At 38.6% G+C, this 15,654-nt stretch overlaps 1 protein-coding gene across 7 annotated transcripts in view; it reads right to left on the bottom strand.

Annotated features, from left to right (window-relative positions):
• The window catches only part of EHBP1 (EH domain binding protein 1), a 221,909-nt gene that overhangs the window by 114,352 nt on the left and 91,903 nt on the right, over positions 1 to 15,654 (bottom strand). For all 7 annotated transcript variants that reach the window (XM_030448584.1, XM_030448583.1, XM_030448582.1 and 4 more), the window contains one exon: positions 8,899 to 9,021. In XM_030448584.1, coding sequence (XP_030304444.1) covers positions 8,899 to 9,021 — 123 coding nt within the window. The remainder of the gene's footprint in view (positions 1 to 8,898; positions 9,022 to 15,654) is intronic.

Here is a 15,654-nt window from a genome sequence, read left to right as displayed (position 1 = left end):
TGCTCACTTACTAATGGTTTTTAAAACTAATAAGTTACTACTTTTCTTCTTTGTCATATAAATGGTACTGAAACAAATTTTACAATGTTTTCCAAGCAATTAGCCAATCTCTATCCTAACAAAATGTTTTAAATTATTTATTTAAGCTTTTAATAAAGAAAAAAGATATCCTGTATTTTATATTAAAATTACATTTGCTGGATATTAAAAATGGTGATAGTAAATACATGGTCTTTTCATTTCTTAAAATGACTGGACTAAAAATCACTTCTGAGGTATGACCATTAATTGCATTTCAAAACATACATATTTTCACTGCTAACTGCTCCTGGTAACAATATGTAGTCTCACAGTAAAAATGAATTTAAATTAACTCTAAAGAGAAAAATAACCAAATTATCATCCATTATTTGGGCTGCACAACAAAAACCTATTAGCATCTTGGAGCTGCATGCAGTTCTTTAGAGTAAGAGTCACTACAGAAATAATAACACAAAAGTGAATGGTTACTGGATATTGAATAATACAAATCCTCATACAGCAATACAACAATTCTTACAAAAACACTTAAAGTTAATCTTACTCTTCCTGCAGCATCAAATGACCACCACAGTATCGTATTTGAGGTATTTTCAAAATCCATAAAATAGGAACTTCAATCTAGTGTTATTAAAACCAAATTTCAATAACCACTCCCACATTATTCTTAACCAAAAAGTGTGGGTTTTTTAGATGTTACTAAATTGAAAAAAAAGCATACCTTTAACTTTAAAAGAAAAAAACTCTAAAAGTTTTGTAGCAAGGCTCTAGAAATTAAAAAGATCTAGAGATTAAAAAGATTAAAAAGTTTTAATTGTGTTTGTTAGTAAATGAATATTCAGAAAGACAAAGTCACTAGTCACCCAACAGCTGGAAGAAGCAGTGGAAGAAACAGCACTGATGTTACTACATTTGGAATGGATGATGTACTGACAATGCAGTGAATTGCTAGAAAATGAGTGTTCTCTACTCTGCCAGTAAACTTGAAATTTACCCTGTCTCCATCCTGAGTACAGCTGAAGGTGATGGAAAACCCTGCCCCATGTAGTGTGACTGACTATAATCTACTCTTTGAACAAGAGCCAGTCCTTGCTGGACAGGAATATGGTCTCCAGCTGCAGGTAGCAGCCTCACTTAGCTACACACTGGAGTAGCCACCAGTCTCCAGACCAGGGCAAAGGACTGAAGCTGGAAAGGCTTTAGTCCTTCTAAAAGCAATCGAGACCCATCAGGGACTGGAAAGATTTTATTTTAGGAGGAATCTTAGGTTTACAGTGCTCTTCTTGGTTTTTCACATTTGAACCTCAGAGACTAAGTTATCATATTGTCTTATCCATTATTTCTAAGGATCTGTTTCTGCTAAGAAGGATCATTTCTCTGGTCAGAAAGCAGAAATCAAAAGGTTTTGGATGGAATAACAGAATAAATTAATCAAAATCTTATGTAAGCCCAATGTGGATCCTCGGGAGATAAATCATTCATCTGAGACTGAGGGCAAGCTCATCTGGGTGAAACAAAACAAGATTCTGCTTTGCCAGACAATACTGCAGGTTTTACTGGGTAGATACACCTACAACTGCACACAGTGCTTGTGCCTGTGGAGTTTCCCTGTGGTGATTATTCAGAAGATTACTTTAAAAAATTTCTTTTAATTCCACTTGAGGTTTGCAGTTTCTTATTCTCTCAGCAATTCTATCTGGTCCAATTTAGCATTAAAGAAGCAACAGACACAATACACATCTCTCCTGTGTATCTCCTAAGTTCTTCCATTTCCAAACACAGCTAACACTGTTTCAAGTCAAAAACTGGAGTGAAAAAAAAAGACTGAGAAGTGTAAAGCAGACACTGCACCGAAATGAGGTGAGACAAAGGTAGCCCGAGGTAGCCCGAGATTACAAGAAGTTGTTGTTACTATATTTAATGGTCAGCCTTTACACTATCCACATGCATTCTAAAAAAACCCTAATTAATCAAAATCGTTGTGACTAACAGTAAAAATGCAAATAATCAGGTTTGCAAGAGTAGTCTTTACTAAAAGACTACTATTAATAGAACCTACAGAAGAAGTTCTGTTAGTGTCCAAACCTGTTAAGCCTCACTTGAATAACATAAAGCAGTATTTCAGCTGTGTCTCAGGAGATGAACACACAGACAAACTACTGCAGGATAAATCAGGGTGTGTATTTGCAGTATGTGAGCTGTAGTGTATGTATTTGCTCCTTCCCCAGAGTAAATACAACATGCTTATCCCTTAATAAAAGGGAATAAACTATTGGGCATGTACGCAGGAGAAAGGGTAGTTACTGCACAGCAGGTGATACATACTAAGCCCACACCCTAGTTTATGTATGGTGATTTTGTTTTTAAGCCTGCATCCTTACAAGAAAGATGCTTCAGAAAAAGCCACCATAAAGTCATACTGAAGGTCTACAGTTTAACTGAGAAGGGAAGAGACGTCACTCAAGACAGATATTCTTAAAAGCACAAATATGAATAAATCAAGCAAGAATCCCTTGACAGTACTATCAATGAAATAAAACAGAAGAGAGCCAAACATCATAAACATAAGTTTTCATTTATTTAAGCTCAGACTGGAGAAGAGGTCCTACACTGCTTTACTGACATCATTCCAGTGTCCAGTGCACGTGGTCATGTCAAGCAGAAGTTCCACCCTGCTTGCCCTGAGATGTCCTCAGTATAGGTATCTGCAGCTGAGCTAGACTCCCTTTACAGACAAAGTTGACAGGTATATGTTCAACTTGCTAGTGTCTAAAATCTGATGAGCCAAAACCCACCCTTACAGTGTAGATACGTGTGACAAAGCCCATGACAGTCAGAATACTATTCAAATGTTATCCTCACATTTAGAGATTTCATGAACTAGGCCAAGCAGAAATGCTTTTGAGATCTGCTCTCAAAAGATAGTTCCACATAAAAAGCAGAAGTAACCTATGAAATGCAGAAAAATGACTGATGTTTGTGTTGTTCAAATCGTGCAACTTATGATGTTTAAACCAAAATTTTTCCTGCTTTAAGCTTTGCTCAAATACTAAAATATTTTATCAAGACAGTGCACAACTATGAATACCTGCTTCTGCAATTTGATCACTGCACCTGCACATGAATGTGTTGATAAATACACATTATCATATTTTTGCTGATAACATGAAAGCAGTATTCAAACAAATATTACTAGAAGGAACGTCAGTAATATTTCCTGAAGTTAAAAACATTCTGGGAAACAATCTCTTAAAGCTATATCTAAGCTTTTCTTTTTAATTGTCTTTTAAGTGTGTCCTGGAAACAAAGAGTTAAATGCTTGTTTAAATCTGATAAATTTTAAGGGGCAATGCAAATGTTTTTTGCAATTCTTTTTATTTCAACACTATGGATCAAGTGCTGTAACCCTAACTAGGACAAAATTCTCTCATTCATTGGCTCAACAGTTAACTACAGGTTTGGCCTTAGACACAGAGCATTGCAGATCAGTGCTCGGCGACCTCAGGCTTATTGCTTATTGAAAGATTTCACAAAACTCTACACACGGGTTAAAATTAAAAGAGCTTCTACAAGTATAATTTTCAAGAAATTTTATAGGCAGAATTTTGCAGGGGCTCCACTAGAACCCATTTAACTTGGCTGCTCATTCTCTCTCCTCCTGTTGTCCAAGACACTACTCAACCCCCCATCTGCTTCCTTCATTGTCCCCACAGGAGGGAGGGTCCTCACCAAGGTCTCCAGGTGAAGCCCCATGGGGTTACTGACACCCTTTAGGACTCATGTAAAGTGAGGGTCATTGCTTTGTGTCTCTGTAACAAATTAAAGTGCTAGGACAGAGACTCAACAACACTGCTCTTGAAACCTCAGCCACTATTACCTTCTCTGTAACAAAAGACACTCATATTTTCTAAAGGACCTAATGGTGTTTAGAAGTGCATTTTGGGAGGCTGAACATCCAACGGCTTGAAAGGGGCTTATTTTTCTCTTGGAGCTGATTTCACCCTAGTGAGTCAACACAGATTGCTCTGCTTCCCTCTCATGATTAATAACACAGGACTCCAGTCTCTACTTCAGCTAGTTTTTTTCAATTGCAGTTAAAAACAAACAAACAAACAAACCCCCCCAACCAAACAAACAACAAAAAAACCTGAATGTTTTGGCACTCCAAGGGTCAAAAACTCAATAATTTTGCATGGTTAAGTAACAAAGCCAAAGGGGTAGGAGTGACAAGAGGCGAGGTAGAAGTATTACTACAGCAAAAGCACCAGCTGCTCTTGTGCCAGATTCTGGCAACATTACTTGCCCTAACTCCACTGAGAAAGACTGCTTGTGATAATGACTCTGGCACTACCCATCTGCACAATCAGCCTTCGAGTTCCCAGAGGATGTCCAGAGATCACCCTGCCCTTCAACCCACTTGCCTTTTCTAACACAAACATATTGTGACACATCCCTTAAACCAAACAAAATCCCCACCAAAACATTGCACACACCACTTTCCCCTTGGCAAAAGATGAAAGAACAAGCCACATGTGAAAGATATTTAGTTATGCCATTTACTGCACTACTGGCAGGCACACAGTCATGATGGTGATGTGAACGGCGTAACAAACAGCATAGAATAAAAATCTAACTTCCCAGTACTTCTAGAAAGCATAATGACTGGCATCCCAATAAACCACTGATGATTTTTTCCCTGATTTTTATTAATGCTCACACCAGCAACATATTATATTTCATTAAGAAATACAATAAGAAGAGACAGAGTAATCATTTTTCCTCTATACTGGTTTTTCCTAGGACCATCCCTAGAAGGATTCTGGGGTCCAGTACTGCACTGTAGCACTGTTTTCATTTGCAGTGTAACACACACTGCAGGGAGCTCAAGGGTCTACACACAGGGGTAAGAAACATGTGTGTAAATGCCTTTTTAAATGAAAGGGAGAGGCAGTGCCAGCAAATAGATACCCCCATGCCTCACGTGTACTGCAGAAAACTTGTGCACTCATCATAGGAAACTTCAAAATTTGTATTCCCCACCAAATTAAAAAAAAGATATCTGGAGTGTAGAAAGTGCATTTTTGTTTTCTACTTGCAACTGTTGTTCTCCAAGTAAAAGATTTAGCACAAAAATGATCTGATTTTAGAGTTCTGTTGTAACGTGACTAAATAACAACCCAAAAGGCAGTCTTCATATGATCGTGTACATATTATCTAGCATAAACCTGTAGAGATATACTCTCTATATATATAGAGTTCAAAAATGCTTTTGATTTTCCATTTCTAATGTCTAACTAATCTACTAGATACAGAGAGTATAAGCCTCAATTTGACATGTCAACCAAGAAACACAGCTGAAGATTTTTTTGAGCTGAGTTGTTCATGTGCACATTCTGCACATGTAACATCATTTACACTAAGGACTTTTTAAACCACAGCAGTATCCAGAAACAGCTTGCTGATGACCCTCTGCCATGCACCGCGCCCACATGGATGCTGGAAGCATTCACGCCTTTAGTTTCTCTCCACCCCACATTCCCAGGGTTAGGTGATTATGGGATTAGGAAGATAGAGGGAAAGTAGCTGGTTTGTGAACAGGCACAAGAAATATCTGTCTAGGAAACAAGTATCTACTGGCAAGTAATCCTTCTTTCTCTTTGAGTGACTGTCAATACATACATATCCCTACCCTGGGTGACTCGAAGCATTCTCTCAGTAAGCATGCTTGTGATGCTTGATAGGAATATCAGGTTTGATAGGAATAAATCCAGACAATCTCTGCCAAACAGCACATTGTGCCTCCTACTGTCTGATGGCAAAGGACTCTACTCAGGAGGCTTCAGGTGGCTGCTCTGCACACCTTGCATAAAATATGTGACAAATTCCACAGAAAGCCTCTGAAATTTCATTAAGTTTAATTCAAGATTTTGTCTTGTCAAAATAAAAAAAAGATAAAGCAGTCTTATGTGTAGTGAATAGAAAAATACTTCATCCCAGCATACATAAAAGGTTACTCTCTTGATTTCGGCAGATCACAAGACAACTGAAACAGGTATAGTGTCTCTTCAAGACTGCCTTAAAGAAAGTCTGCCTTAAACTGAAACTCTGTGATGCTCCCAGGCTCCTGAGGTGGCCACCAAATAGGTCACATTCACTTAAGGATGCAAAACCAAACAAGCAGCCATGGTCTCAAAGAGATCCCTAAAAACAGAGCAGCAATGGAAGTTCCACTGAAGTCTTAAGGTAGAATGTACATCCTAAACCATGAGGGAATATACCTGCAGCCACATGGGAAACAACAGGGCAGCTTTCTGCAGTCGGACAACAGGGTGAAAAGAACTGCAATATTGTGTAGCTTCCAAATGTCCAAAACAATGGAAAATCTCCACAAAACAGTAAGATCTAGGAGGTCCCCATGTAGAGACACTGATCTAATTAGCCATAGACATACATAGCAGATTCCTGCTGTTGAGAAGATCAGAACTGTCTCATCTAACATGTCTCAGCACTGTTTCTATTCCCTTAACTTTCTGGGGAGAAAGATGACTGGAGGAAAGGCACATGTCAAAATGGCCAAGCAAGGGAAGATGAACACAACCAGTGCCCATTAGAGGGACAAAACAACTCTGGAGTGGAAGAGCCACCACTTCTTAAATGTGCCTGAGGTGACTAGAAGAATCCTTTGGGAGCCACTATTCATAATGTAAAAGCTTTAAAAAATGCCACACCAGATGTCTCATTACATCTGACAGCCTGAAATGCCTCAGATCTTCCACCTGGTTCAGTGATCCAGAAAGACACACTGCTGTCACATGAACCTGACAGAAGCTCCATCCCTCCCAAATCAAAAACAACTTATGACACAGTAGGAATGATCCAGTGACACCCTGTTTATCAAAATCACCGTCATGTTATTGTATGCTGACTGCTGCATTATGGTGACAACGCGTGGGAGGAATATGTGGTACACACACACGCCCAACAACTCAGCATTGCTGCCCACAGTCAAGGTGATGGGACTTCTTTAGGGACCCAACAGTCTAAGCCCTGTTCAAGTACACAGAACAGATCCAGAGGAATGGAGAAGTGTCCATGACTGTGGCTGAAGATGGCACCAAAAAACTAAAATTGACCAAAAAAACATGATCTACATACACTGGGAGACTTTTGGAAATGTAAGCAGATTGATGTTGTGGATGTAGGCTGCTCGCAGTGAGGTATCAAGCTACTCCAGCACTAAGAAACAGCACTAGTTTTTATCTCCCTGTCCCTAAGATAAGAAGAAACTGATTCTTAGTTATTAATATTTTGTGGTCAGGACACCTGCTGCTTCCTGCAAGAGCAGGTTCTCTCTGGAAAGAAAATAAGAGCTGGGTTTGGAAAACAGCAGTTTAGGTAGATGGGATTCTTCCTCCAGGAAGAAGGGAGCTCCTCTTTCTAGAGGAGAAAAGGTAGAGAGGAATATAGGCCAAGTTTCTTAAAATAAGTTGTTTATGGACAACTAGATGGATGAGAATACCTGTTTTATATCTCTGGTTATTCTGTCTCCTGTGTATTCACAGACAGGGAGCTGACAGGAAACAAAGTAAAAGATCCAGACATAAGAACCCAATCCACGTATGTTGGTATCTACAAAGCTGAAGCATTTAACTTCTGCAGCTCTTGAAACACATGACAGCTTCAGAGGAGTAAGAAGGGGCCTAGGATAATGACTTTATGGCTTCAATGGACAAATACAGAATATAGTGCCAATGTCCCTGTTTGAGAAATAAAAGCTGTGAGACTACACCAACAGTTGATGTAGGACAGAACTTGGATTACTACCTACATTGGCCTCTATAATACATAGAAGGCAGAAAAGCCATCTTTTAGGTAAACACAGAGTTTGTTCAGAGAAAGAGAGTAACCACAGGTGGAAAATGCAGCTCAGAAATGCATCCTCATTAGACCTGGAATAAGAAGTCACATGGCTGTACTTTGGGCTACTATGTGTGGTTTTTTTTCATCATCATTAGACTGTCTCCTGGGGTTTGGTAAAAGGTGGCAAATGCTCCTTGGTATTTTCTGTGGGAGGAAGTCTTGAAACTTTGAAAAGGAAAAGTTGAGTACAGCTTCAAACTTGGAAACTAAGTATGGATTGTTATTTCAAGCAGCTGCAAGCTAAGAGAGTCATACTTTTTTTTTTTTTTTTTTTTTTTTTGATGGCAGCAGATGGAAGCCTGCATATCTGGACAAGGAACTGGGAAGAAGAGAGATGGCTGTTGTCTTGGAGCTCCTTTCTGGCCTTACGGCCAAAGGCCTATCAGATTAAAAACTTACAGGAGTTGTATTTCCCACTGAAACAGAACAAGAATGGGCATGTTGGTCTGGAAAGGGGATTAACACCTACCACATGGTGCAAGGCGCAATGCCAGAAGGCTTAACTGAGGAAGCCGTAAAAGCAAAAAAAAGAAGAATTAAAGAGATAAAAATAAATCACAATAATGAGGATCAATGCTAACCAAGAATTGCTGTGATGCAGTGAATAAAGTTCTGATATAAACCAGGACCCAGGTGAAACAGATATGCTTTAAAGTATGAGTTGCCCATTGTGAGTACTTATAACACACCTGATAGGTCTAGAAGTCTCTGGTTCAACTCTAGCTGCTAGCCCTCAGTGGCAAATACACATAAGGATATGGGTCAAAAGATAAATCAGTTTTTCTGTGGCAACTGGATTGCTGCTATTGCTGTCTCAGTACTGTATGCAATAATTGTATCAAAGTAATATTCTTCCTTTATAGCGCTACACAGAAAATAAAACCATGTTTCATTAAGCATTTGCAATTAGCAATGAATTATGTAATGCAAAACTATTACCTTCTACATCAGGGTCTCCAAACGGATTTAATTCTGCTGTGTCAGGATCTCCGAAAGGGTTTGTACTAGAGTTGGCCAGGTCATGCTCCTCTTCATCCAGAAAGTTAAGCTTATTGATAAGCTCTAGAAACAAGTTGGAATATCGTTTTAATATAGATACAAACTGTTCATCTGTATTTCAAGCTCAAAACCCCCTGTACCAACAGTCCTTTGAACACTGCACCAGAGTATGGCATGAACTGCACGACTAAGCTAATGCACTTCAGTGGTACACCAACAAAGGAGGAAAAAAAAAAAGTGAAATGAATGAAACTTCTCTTTGCTGATCAGGATATTATGTAACAGAAATTACTACTACAAAAGCCTTCTACCATCTTCATTAAATAAATTTTGCAGAACATTTAAACTAAATACAGCAATTTCTTTGTGGTTGTTCACATACATGTTAACTATCGGCAGGAAATTTTAAATTTTGGATGTAACATGCAAGTAAAATCAGAGAGGGGACATTCTGTCAAGTATTACTGACTGCACAACTAATGTTTCAGGCTTGTGCTCTGGGGGGCTGTTTTTTAATTTTTTTTTTCTTTCTTGTTCATTATCAGATGACAACGGAGCTGTAGAGGACATAGGCTCTTTCTCTATCCTGTTGTTACCTGTTGGATGCACTACAAATTACTGAGAGTCATGCTGGGTGGAAGCACAGAGATAAAACTGACAGCTGAATGCAAGCAGAAGTCAAAAGGTAACAGGTCACAGTAAATACAGACAATCAGAAACAGAAAGAAAGGAGGAAAGCTCATAGACCTTCAGAGGAACTGGCTGATTTAGCTGAAGGCATATTTGCTTGCTTTATGTAGTCATCTTGATCTTCATCTAAGCTGCTCAGAGCATTCAACTGGTTTACAATTTCTGTAAATAGAAGCCAGTCAAGACAAACGTAAGGCAAGGGCATTTAATGACACAGAAGTGGAATGAACACTGTTACTCGAGAGTGACGGAGAGGGTAAAAGAGAACACACATGGAGTTAATTAAAAGAATACTTTTACAATGTGTCCTTACAATGATATACCTACAGCAAAGCCTCTATGTAGGTGCTTTACTGATAATTTAACAAGAAACTCTGTTGACATAAACAAAACCTAGCTGGATTCCTGGTGTCAGCAACCGTAATTAGTTTTATGAAGAAGAGTAAGCACATCAGTTCAAAACGTAGATGAACTAGAAATAATTTAGACTATTCCTATTCATGAAGAAAACCTGAATTTTAAATTCTTGTCAATCAACAATTTACCTCCCTTCCAAACCCTTAAGGCTACAGAAAATGTATACATATACATGCACTTTACATATTTTATGTATACACAGACACTCTAGCTATTTAATATTTACAATCATTCACCACTAAATTCAAGTTGAATGTATCTAAAAGTTCTAAAAGATATGATTGGTATTGTGCTATGAAAATGCATACTGAATGTTTACATATAACCTGCAACACTGTGCAAGTAACACCTTACTGTTAGGTAAAATCTTATTTTACAATTTATCCATAGTGGAGAGCTCCAAATTGTCATGACCTAATTACTTCTAAAATGCACGAAGGTTTCATTCTAGCCAAGATGTTGGCACCTCTTTAATTCTGGAAGGAAATAAAGAAGCAAAAACCAACCAGGTCTTGATGGCTTCTGCCCCAAGGGGAAAAATCTGATCTCTGATCAGATTCATAAAAATCTCTACTAAAACATATGCTATCCATAGCATATGACAAATGCAGTTTCTGCTGTAATGGGGACTGAACCTAAGGCATCTCTGAAAGATCTCAAGCACAGATTTCTACAGAGAAGAGACAGCTTTCCTCATTCTTCCATGCTGACAAACAGGCATGAGAAACATGTGCAGGAGAGAGGATCATGCTTGTTGAGTATCACTGCCCCTCTGACAGTTTTTTTTTCACCTCCTGTCTGTTATTCTCCCAATGAAATAAATGGATGATGTTCTCTGGTGTCACCAGTGAAGTTAAAGCTATAATGCCTTTACTGCACACTTCTCATGCCAGTCATTCTTGGACTTCCTTCAAAATTCAATTTCTTGTGTACACAGGAACTTCTTCATAAAACTTTTAGTTCACTGCTGTTTTCAGGTTTACTTTTTTTTTTTTTTTTCCCACATTCATTTTTTTGGGGGGAAAGCAAATATTTGTCACTGATTCTTACATGTTAATCTTCATTCTACAAGCTAGTTGCAAGGAATAAGATATCAGAGTGAGGTGAAAACTAAGTAGTATTATGACTGTCCCAAGTCATGTTGGTACCCACAGCCCCAGAGCTTCCTAGGTGGGGGAACTTTTTCACAGGGCAACACCACCAGCTGACACAATGACACAACTCCTGATTTCCTGGCTTCACAGACAGAATAAAACTTGAAGACAAAAGCCGAGTCCAAAGCCCGTAAATATTTCAGTCATATGGTTAAAAAACTTCCTTTCCAAACTGCTTTGCAAATCCACAAATTACTAAGTGAAATTATACATTCTGCCAATATCTATTAGACATAATCTGTACTGACAATAACAAAGCCACATCAGAATTCCTCTTACCATACCTCCTAACTGTTCTTGACCTTAAAACAAAAATCCGCTTAGATGGGATTAAATTTATATCTATCTACACAGAGTTAATTTCACCCTTCTCACTTCCTTATTTTTAGCTCCAACAAATAAGACTATCATCCAAAAAAATAACACCAAAACTGCCCCAAAACTTAGCATTCTCAGTACAAGATCATATGTACACCTTAGAGATATGAACAGTATAATACCATCTTCTGGGAATTTTTAAGACACAAGATAAACACTGGAAAATACTTTGCTCTTCTTAAATAAAACAGAGTTGACCTTATAAAACACTAGTACAAACGAACTACTAGTAAACGAATTACTAGTTTAAAACAGGCTGAGATGCTGACATGATTTACAATTCATTATGCCAGCATGTGAAAAAACCCAAAACAATTACAATTCAGTTTTATTGTCAGAAAATAACAAATTAAGTTCAGAGATTTAAAAAGAGGGAATTCTTTGATGTGGTCTGAATCACCTGGTCCCATCTGCCAACCTAAACACCCATATGCACTACAGTGTTTCTCATTACAATATTAAATGGTTTATGTCATATTCTGGAGTGTGGAAACAGTAGGTTGAAGATTTATGCCCTACATTATCTTTTATAAATCTCATTATCTACAAATGTATATTAGCTTGTTCTACAAGTATGTCATATAAATCATCAGTTTGGTTTTTTTTTTTCATTCTTCTCTCTTGCTCTTTTTTTTTAATGCAGCTTGGTGCTACAGACAAAGAAGATTAAAGGTACCAGAAGCTTACATGGGAGGTATAGTTCTGCAGATGGCAAGAAAGGGTTACACATATTATTCTCCAGAAGCCTGCTCTCAAAATTTACTGGGATTCAGACTACTGCAATAGGCAGCACATGGGCATGTTGCCGAGTCCATGTGGTGCCCCAGGTCAGTCACCATGCTCCTGTGCAGATGGAACAGGAGCCAACTATTAACTTCAGCATGGGGCAGTAAGTATCAATTAAAACATTAAGAAAAGCAATGTCTTTATTACTGCCCTAAGTTTCTGAGTTATGAGCCATGTTTCCTCCAGTACAATGGGATGCCTTGGTCTTCAGCTGAAGACAGGATAATTCTGGGAGGTTTCTGTTCATCTATATTAACAGTGCAGAAGCAAAATATCTGAAAGCTTGTTGTTGTTGTTGGGGTTTTTTTTTTTAATTAAAATTGTGTTTTGATTAGAAAACATCTTTCAGTCTGATCTTAAGGTCAGTTGTATGGCAACAGCTTGCACGTCAACCACACCAAATTCCATGGTGGTTTTGAGGTAGGTAGGTCAGTATTGCACCACTTATTTCATGGCTGAAGAAACAGAGGCACAGATACTTACCCAAAGTTAGGCAACGCATCAAGGAAGAGAAGCATCATTTCTTAACTCACCTGCACCATCTAGAGCCTCATTCAATAGGTCTCCCTTGTTCTAGCAATGGACACATTTGTTTATCTATAAAACTGTAAATATGTGCCCAATTTAAAAAAAAAAAAAAAAGTAACCTCTATAAACTGCAAACAGAACAGTGTCTTTATCAGAGTTTTACATCATCTCTTGTAGCTATGGCTTGAGAAGACATTTCAGTCACCACCAAGCCATCCAACACTTCTGGGAGAAGACCTTGAGTCAAAGGCAGGATAATAATCCCTTCAGCTTTACTGCTTGCACTTTACTTTTTCAAAGCTTGCTTACAAACATTAACCATTTAATACTCTCATCATTCCCTTGGATTAGTTATGGCCAGTATCCCCATTTTACAGTTGGGAAAACAGGCGCACTGAGGCAAAGTGATTTGCCGCAGGGGACTCTGAGTCAGTGAAGGCATTCCAGCTCACTTGGCTGCCAACACCCTAACACAGAAACAGATGAGAAAATGTTGGGAGCAGCAAGCTTTCAAAAGCATTATGTAACTTCCTCAATTAACTTTATGGGATTCTGCGAACACAATAATTTTTGCAAGAAATTTTTAGAAGAGTACTTCACTACATGGGTTTTGTTCCATTTACCTCTTTCTGGTTTTCTTCTTAGTTTCCTACAATGGTTCCCACCTCTTTCTCCTTGTGCTTTATAAGCTTTTTTCCATTTGTTGTATTTACTACAGGAGTCACTCCAACTGCCAATGAAATCAGTTCTTGAACACATGTTGAAATAGATCCTTTACATTTTATTAGTAATGTTTATTTACTACCCTATGTTTTATGTTCTCCCATTTGCTTGGGAAACTACATGCACTCATTCTCCTTCAACATTCCTCTCCTTGCCTAACGTGGGAAAAGCTAGCCAGGCTAATGGAGCAACTCTGCAGTTGTAGCCAACACAAGAAGTCCAAGGCTGACCTTTGCCTCCTTAGTTACCCTTAATGATGCATCTACAGAAAGACCAACCTTTTCATATTGTATCACTAGAAAACAGTACCAGAACAGGCTAATCAATGAGCAGACACAGTGTAACTGAGAAGTATTTATTGATTCTGTTTCTAGAGCAGGTATGGTAACGTTTGCTTAGAATAGAGAATTTTGGCCTTTATAAAAACAAATGGAACAGCTGAAATGCCTCTTCAGGAACTCAGGCTAGGACCTTGTGCTGCCCATCAGACAGCTCACCCTTCCCCATATATCTCCAGAGATGTTCGCTACTGTTCTATCACCCGATAACCCTTCCCTATACACGAAGGGGCATCAGGAGAAAGAAAGGAGAGCTGCACATTGAAATAAAATCAGATTTAATAAAATAAGGAACTACTAATTCTATTTCATATTATTATTGGGATTAAAGTTATACTCAACCCATACAGTGGTCCTGAGCACTGTGCTCCCAGCAGTGAATGCAGGATGTCAAGCACCACAGGCCCACGCAAACACACAGTGGTCACAGGGAATGAGAAGGTAGGTCTTGGGGGGGCAGAAGGATGGACAAGACCCTTCAAGGATGGCAGACATTAAGGAAGAGGCCTGTCCCAAGTAGATTTCCCAATTTATACTAAAAATTACACTTCTGGTAAGGGATACTCCTGTTGGTCAGCTTGGGTCAGCTTCCCTAGGTTTTGCTTTGTCCTCCTAGCCTGAGCTAGCTCAAAACTGCTGAAGCTCCCAGCCACTGTGTAAACCCACATATCACGGCTGGCAATGAGCTAAAACAAAGTGTCTCATCAACTTTGTTTTGCTGGAATCAGGTGCAGCAGTGTCCTCAAAAACTGCAGCTTCCTTGAACAGAAAATTGATTCTATACTTTTATCCCAGAGAAACCAGGACAACTACATAGCCAAAGGATAGTGGACAGACTAGACTAATTGACATCAGCTTTTTGTTTGTTCATGGATCATTTGTTGGCTTGTTTAAGATGCTGAATGTTGCAAAATTAAAGAGCAAGATCTGCTGCTTTTCATCCACTGTCCTTCTGCACATGGGTTTCTCATAGTAGTCCTCAGCACAGTCTCTAGGAACAGCCCAATAAAACACACTTTTGCACAATAGTTTACATATTTATGTACCTCTCCTTTACATGTCCTCTTCTCTGTGATTATGGGAAGACTTACTGAACATGTCAGGCTTTGTTTGGTGTTCTGACCAACACCTGAAGTATTCTGGTTACAGTGGGAAAGGAGAAGAATGGCATTTAAAAATCATTTCAGTGTGATCAGACTGGCATATCTCTACTCCCTGACCAAGGATACATTATCTCTGTCTCTCAAATACTTCATTCTGGACTTTCCAATCCACTCTTGGCTAGACATATACACCATAAATAGAGATTTGGTCAGGGTAGAAAATGTTTAATTGAATATGTAAAGCATGTAACTAAGGAATAACTGCTTCAGGCTGAAGCTTGCGATTGCAACAAAAAGAAGTGATGAAAGTAATGTTTAGTAACATTGAACCAATGGTCCTCTGGATTCTCAAGAACAGATTTGACAATTCACTTCTTTGCTTGGGATACTCTTTTCCACCTTAGAGCACCTTTATTTCAAAAGACAATTTTAAAGAGCACGGGCAGGCACAAAGACAAATTCAAATATAGCATAAGGATAAACACACAGAACACAGCTGGCAATTAGAAAGTAAACTATATGTCCTGGTTTGAGTGAGGATAGAACCAGTTTTCTTTTTCTTCTAAAGTAGCTGCACTT

Source organism: Calypte anna, chromosome 3 (assembly GCF_003957555.1).
Source record: "Calypte anna isolate BGI_N300 chromosome 3, bCalAnn1_v1.p, whole genome shotgun sequence".
NCBI lineage: Eukaryota > Metazoa > Chordata > Aves > Apodiformes > Trochilidae > Calypte > Calypte anna.
The sequence above is the reverse complement of the archived record's forward strand: the minus strand, read 5'-3'. Positions and strand labels throughout refer to the sequence as shown.